We start from the raw sequence: 7036 nt of genomic DNA on the forward strand, positions 1-7036 counted from the left end.
TCTAGTGCTATTCACTTTATCTTTTAAATTTATAAAGGCTTGCTATTTTGTATGCTATGCAAATAGTCTGTGTTCTGGGATGGAAAAAGATTATTTGTGAGTCTGATTCAGAAGTGGTGGTGACTCTAAATAATGGGAAGTGATTGGATGATGTTATTTAGCACTTAGCTCTAGTTATTTGATAGATTCTAAGGTTATGCAGCTCTTTGGAATCTGTTATTCTTACTCACATTTCTAAGAAGTAGAATAGAGTGGCAAATTGTCTGGCCAATGGGCAAGGTTGGAATACTATGGATAGGGGTCAATTACGTTTGGAATTATCTCAAATGATGGAGTAGCTAGTTGATAAAGATAGGATAGAATAATTTTTTCTTCTCTACTGGATTGGTGGTCCTTCTTGCTTTATATTTATTTGTGTTTAATAATTTTTTACCCCTCTTTATTTCAAAAAAAAAAAGTCCAAATTTGAATTGAGAGCAGTTCGAGTTGTTTTTCTCACTATAGTGGGGATTTTCAATATAACTCACTTCTACAAGCTACTCCAAAGGATAGGGAATGATGGCTATCAAAGTTTGGGTTCAGTAGAAAAATCCTACTACAAATCATCATCCAACCAAATAATGAATCTATTAGAAAAAAAACTCTTTAGATAGTTCAATTTCAATAGTGAATAAAAATCTTGCAAAAGGATGATGACATCACAATTGTGCAAGTTTGAAGAATGAGAATGAAATTATAAGTGAATTGAAAAATTATTTATTTAAAATAAGGTTTGACTTATATTGGAATAAAAAATCCCACAATAGTAGAAAAATTAAGGTCAACCAGACATTTGCTAGAAAATCCAAGCCAACCCAAATATTTTTGCTAAGATTTAAAATTTAGTTGATTACCATATGCCCACTAAAGAACAACACAAATATTATAGCTTCATTGAGTCTAGGGATAATGAAAGGATGAGGAATTTTATAGACAAGTAAATTTTGTGATCATTAGTACCTCAACTTTTTGCAATAGTGGGTAAGACTAGCTAAACCAAAAAATTGCAAAGGATTCTAAGTGAACCGAACATAATTGCCAATTATGCAGTTTGTTTTGCTCTAGATGTTTGCTAAGGATTTAAGCTAATTATATGGTATAGTCAAGTCTAGAAATGATACAAAGTTTAGGAATTCATTGTCTTGCGAAGGATGGGTCCATTTTGCAAGCAGACAATCCTCTATGGCAAAGAATTTTGAATGAATTGGAAATCTACAAGAAAGACCATGGTAACTAGACATGTGCAATAGGATGAAAAATTTCTATTGGGACATAACTTTCTCATTTTAGCGAATTTTCAAAAACTTCAAAAATAAAAAATATCTAATTATAGGTTCACTAACTATCCCAAATGGAATTTTAGACTCTTGATGAGCCAAAATGGGATTTCAAAGAAAATAGAAAAGAGGAGGTCCTTATTTTGCCAAGAGAAAAATAAAATAGGGTATGTTGTGAACAAGCACAACGATTGTCTAACATGTCTAAATCCCTCCCTAATTTTTATTCATTGTATGTAATAATGGGGTCAATTCCTTGATATTTTTTTATGAACCTACAGAATGGAGATTAATTCATTTTATTGTTGTGTTCAATTGATTATTTATATTGAGTGATTATTCAGGTGAATTTTCAACTTCCTTAGCCATTGGAATCATAGAAGAAACATCTCGGCATGATATATTGAGCCTGCAACTATGACTTAAAAAGAAATGTAATATGTGTGTAGTAGAGGTGTACTTAGTTTTCAACAAGCAAGATAAACAAACTAGAAAATAGTTCTAATGTGTGTCACTCTCTCAATCTTTTTGTATGATATTTGACAAGACTACATCCTCATCTTATAGCTCAACATTTTGTTTTTCTAATTACCATTAATGTTTTCACCAACATTTAGTTCACGAGGACTCACAAACTAGTCAAAAAGTTTATAGATGTTCATTAGAACTTTTTTTCACTAAGATTCTATAGTATAAAAAAATGTTTTAGATTTGTTCCAATGAAGGATATTTAACATGTAACTCTGGAATATAAGCCTATACACCTAGATTAAATAAATCAATCCCCAATAGCTTATGCATGTACAAGGTACATAATCTATTTTACCAAAATCACATACAACACAATCCTTGTTTCATCCCTTTAAAGTATTGAGATGACTTGTATTTGACAATATTAAGCCTTTAATAAACCTTTTATGAATTATTCTTTACTAACAAACAAAAGACCACTTGACAAATATTTTAACCTTTTATATAACTATATTTAAAAAAAAAATACTAAAATTAAATATATACTTTATATTAAAAAGCATAATTTTAAGAATATATATAATATACCAATTAAATAAAAAAAATTAAATATAATAGCTAGAATGGTTCAAGTATAGAGCCAGTGAGGCTCATGCTCAACAAAAGGCGGTCTTAATCCTGTGTGGCTGTAGCCTATGAAAGCAATGACACTGAAAATGAATTGAAAGACAAGTGCCAAAAACTTATACTGATATCACAAGCACTGTACCTTAGAACTTGAACTTACACTCTGTTAATTAGCACAATCTATATACATAAATTACTCTTATACACCATGAACTTTACATTAATACATTTCTACTTTACTCTTAGACGAAGCTATTGTTCAACTGTTACATGGTTGTCTCTTTTACAAGCAATTTCGCACCACTTGCAAACTTCTTGAATTCCCAAGGTGGAATTTACTGATCACGTCAAGGAACTTGCAAGCAAAGAAGATAGGACAAAAACAGAAAAGGATTTCTCCCTTTTGTTTCGTTTTTCTTTTCTTTTTCTGTGCCTTGATGTAGATTGGCCTTGGACCATAAGGTGCTCTGACATGAATGATTCTCCACTGTAGTTTTATCATACCTAGGCATTCATTAGTTTAAGACTTCCATTCTCTTTGAGCATGTGATCTTTCATGTTTCTTTATATCTTCTCTCCCTCCCATTCTCACCTCTAATAAGCATATCAAACAACAGACTGTCCAGCTCTCTGTGTGTGGTGGAGTGGATTTTTCCAATGGAAACAAAAAAATATTTTGCTGTAGGATGTCTGTGCTGGGTTCTTTGCCTTTTTCCTGTTATCTGCAAGCCAGAGTTAAAAACAGTTGGCCCAACTATGCAACGCACGGCCTACCATTTCCAACCTCCAAAAAACTGGATGAATGGTTGGTCTGCCTTTTATAATCTCTGTTCACAAATTTCTGCTTTGCACTTTTGTTAAAATGATTGGAAATATATTATTTTTGTTTTAGTTTTTAAACTGTTTTGCAAACGAGTCACAGTTCTCTCTAGTCCAGATTTTGTTAAGTCATTACTTCAGGCTTTCAGAACTGATTGGGATTTTTCTGGTTTGATTTTCACTGTCTGACATCGGTTCATGAATTGGGGACAGATCCAAATGGTGAGGCTTTTTGTTCATTGTAATTGGTATGACAATTAGCAGTTTCAGTATGAGAACAAATATATAATATCCTATGTATTTTACAGGGCCCCTGTTTTATAAAGGATTGTACCATTTGTTTTACCAGTACAATCCTCAAGGAGCTGTATGGGGCAACATTGTGTGGGGGCATTCTGTGTCGAAGGATCTTATCAATTGGAAGTCACTGGATTTCGCAATCATTCCAAGTGAATGGTATGATATAAAGGGTTGCTGGTCTGGCTCTGCTACATTATTGTCTGCAGAAAAGCCTGTGATTCTTTATGCTGGATGGGACAATTCCTCTAGACAGGTCCAGAATATGGTTGTCCCTAAAGACCCATCCGATCCCTACTTAAAGGAATGGGTGAAAATCCCTGAAAATCCCATTATTGTTCCAGAGAACGGAATTAATGCAAGCTCTTTCAGAGATCCAACAACCGCCTGGCTTGGCAAAGATGGGAAATGGAGAATTGTTGTGGGTAACAAAGAGGACCAACATCATAATGGAAAAGCCCTCCTCTATATAAGCAAAGATTTTGTTCACTGGACCAGAAAGAAGCACCCTCTCCATTCCTCTAAAAAGACAGGAATGTGGGAGTGCCCTGATTTTTATCCTGTTACTCCATTGGGAAAACTTGGTCTGGATACTTCTGCTACTGGGCCTCAGATTAAACATGTCCTGAAGGTATCCCTTGATGATACAAGATTCGAGTACTATACAGTTGGAACTTACTTCACAGACATTGATCGGTATGTTCCAGACAGTACAAGTGCAGACAATAAAAATGGACTGAGATATGATTATGGAAAATTCTATGCATCCAAAACATTTTTTGATAGTCATAAGAACAGAAGAATCTTGTGGGGATGGATCAATGAGTCGGACAGTGTACAGGATGATATTGCAAAGGGCTGGTCTGGTGTTCAGGTAAGGTTTAACCTAATTTTCAGGTCAATTGATCATGTTTAGAATACCCTTACCAGTCAAGAAGTGCGTTGACTGCATCTTAATTGAGAAGGGAACAATACATTACATTTATATTTATATTTATATGTAGTCTTATTGCCTACAACTTATAACTGTAATGAATGTGTTTTGATCTTTATCAATGAAGGCCATCCCAAGAGCAATATGGCTAGACAGCACCTCCAAAAGTCAGCTGATACAGTGGCCGGTTTCAGAGTTGGAGTCCTTGCATGCAAATAAAGTCTACAAAGAAAACATCATTCTCAAAAGTGGATCTGCCATAGAGATTGGAGGTGTGAAAGCTGCACAGGTAATCTCATTGACTCCCATTCTCCTTACTTCCCATTCATTGACTTCCATTCTGTCTCACCTTTGGGCCCCACGCCACATTTTTATAAAATTAAGAGAGAATCTATTAGCTGTATGATAGTCTAATCAATTCTTTAGTTATTCATAAAGCTTTTGGATTAAGGTTGTAGTTTATCATGTCTCTGTTTACTTGTTGAACTATTCGAGTTGTTCTCTTCTTATTTGCCCCCCAGTTACTGTCCTGGCTGAAATCTGACATTTGTGTTTTCTATAGCTTAAATTTAATTAAAAAATGGTGTAACAATATTTTATCTTTACATTTCTGTCTTAACTCTGTAACTGCTGTTACATAACAGTCTACGTAGGAATTAGGTATTGTTTGTTGGTCCATTAAGGAGCTGATTTAGGAGTTAACTTGCAGTCCATGTAGGAGGTGAATAAGGAGTAATTTCATTTCTATTAAGGAGATGAATAAGGAGTAATTTGCAGTCTATTTAGAAGATGAATAAGGAGTAATTTGATGATTCAGGAGTATGTAGTGGGGCTCTATACTTTAGTTAGGAATAAAAAGGGAATGCTGGTATTTAGGAGTTAGTTTTGTAGCTGTATTTTGAAGGAATGAATAAAGATCTGAATTTGCAGGGCAATGTAGCTCATTGATTAATTTTTTTGGTTCGTATTATGATTATTTCCTCTCCATACACAGAACAGAGTTGTTTGTATGCAGGATCTTCATCAATTTCTGTCATCAATTTCTGTCATCAATTTCTGTCCTCAGACAACTGAAGCATCATAAGGAGTCTGGGACAAGAATTACTATAATTCATACTTTAATCCATTCAAGTAGATTTAAAATATTACAATGACTTCATTTTTAGTTCCTGTAAATGTTCTGGGTCTTACTTAAGACTGTTTGTTGTTGTGAATAGGTTGATGTAGAGGTTTCTTTCAATCTCCCAAGTCTTACAGATTTAGAGAAGATGGATGCCAATTTAAATGCTCAACAACTGTGCTCCAATGATGGAGCAGCTTCAAAGTCTATGGTTGGTCCATTTGGGCTACTGGTTCTGGCTTCTAAGAATTTGGCTGAACATACTGCCATCTTCTTTAGGGTTGGCCTTCATCAAAACAAAATGAAAATACTAATGTGCAGTGATCAGAGCAGGTAAGCTTGTCAACAAATTAACAATAAAATATAAAATATTTTTTTCAAATATTAATGTGCAATATTGTAAGTGTGAATTTTTTTTCATGTGTGTAGATCATCTTTGAAAACAGATGTTGATAAAACAACATATGGAAGTTTTGTTTCTTTTTCCTTCAACAAAAAGAACGTCTCTCTAAGAGTACTGGTGAGTTATAACATATCTTTCTGTGATTTCATTTATGACTTGGAATTAATGAAGAAAGGAACTGATCAATGTGAATGTTGTTGCAAAGTGCAGGTTGACCATTCAATTGTAGAGAGCTTTGGAGAAGGGGGAAAGACTTGCATAACTGCCAGAGTTTATCCTAATGTAGCAATTGGAGAAGATGCTCATCTTTACTTATTTAACAATGGTGTTTCTTCTGTCACAGCTAGTAAATTGACAGCATGGGATATGAAGCCTGCTCAACAACCTTAGCCATGAAATCAGGGTGTATGGATTAGAGGTTTGAAAATAAGGGTTTTAACTCTGTAGCTCCATTCAAGGTACACAATCCATGAATCAAAGCTTTATTTACACATTACTTAATAATGCATCATGAAAATTGAGTACTTCTCTATTCTTTGTGCCACACAGTTGCACTCCTACGAATTCTTGTTGATTTTCTTCCTTGGATCTATCCCAAATTGTGTTACAAAGTCTTTGAAAAGATTTCTTTCAATAACAATTTAAAATTTTGAGCACATGGTTAGGGAGGCAATCCAAGTTGAATGGATGGCCCAAGAAATAACAATACTGTTCTGGTAAAAAGACATCAATATGTACCAATTTTTGAGGGAATTTTTTTTTGTTTTTAATCAGATGACCGATTACCTAAGTTGAATAGGTATTCTATTGAAATTCTAAAAAGATTTTAAAATTTGAGCATATTTTTTGATGGAATTTTTATCTTTTAGGTAAGGGATTATATAAGCTGAATATATGGTCCATTAAAAATAGCCAATTTCTACATAAGAATGACTGGATGAAAAGAAACACAAGTAAAGCTGTAGAAATTTGGTAAGATAGTAACTTCTTTTCTTGAATTTGTTAAGATAAATTTTGATGGGGCTTCCTGAAAACTTGAGATTATCAAG

General features: G+C 33.8%; 1 protein-coding gene across 1 annotated transcript; it reads left to right on the forward strand.

Annotated features, from left to right (window-relative positions):
- The first annotated feature begins 2887 nt into the window (after window positions 1–2887).
- LOC131046292 (beta-fructofuranosidase, insoluble isoenzyme 1) lies at window positions 2888–6483 on the forward strand. The gene is made up of 6 exons (XM_057979991.2): window positions 2888–3455; window positions 3542–4404; window positions 4592–4753; window positions 5682–5917; window positions 6014–6104; window positions 6198–6483. Exons 2-6 carry the CDS (start codon window positions 3796–3798, stop codon window positions 6375–6377), a joined length of 1278 nt encoding a protein of 425 aa, XP_057835974.2. The 5' UTR covers window positions 2888–3455; window positions 3542–3795; the 3' UTR covers window positions 6378–6483.
- The last annotated feature ends 553 nt before the right edge of the window (window positions 6484–7036 follow it).

Source organism: Cryptomeria japonica, chromosome 7 (assembly GCF_030272615.1).
Source record: "Cryptomeria japonica chromosome 7, Sugi_1.0, whole genome shotgun sequence".
NCBI classification, from domain to species: domain Eukaryota; kingdom Viridiplantae; phylum Streptophyta; class Pinopsida; order Cupressales; family Cupressaceae; genus Cryptomeria; species Cryptomeria japonica.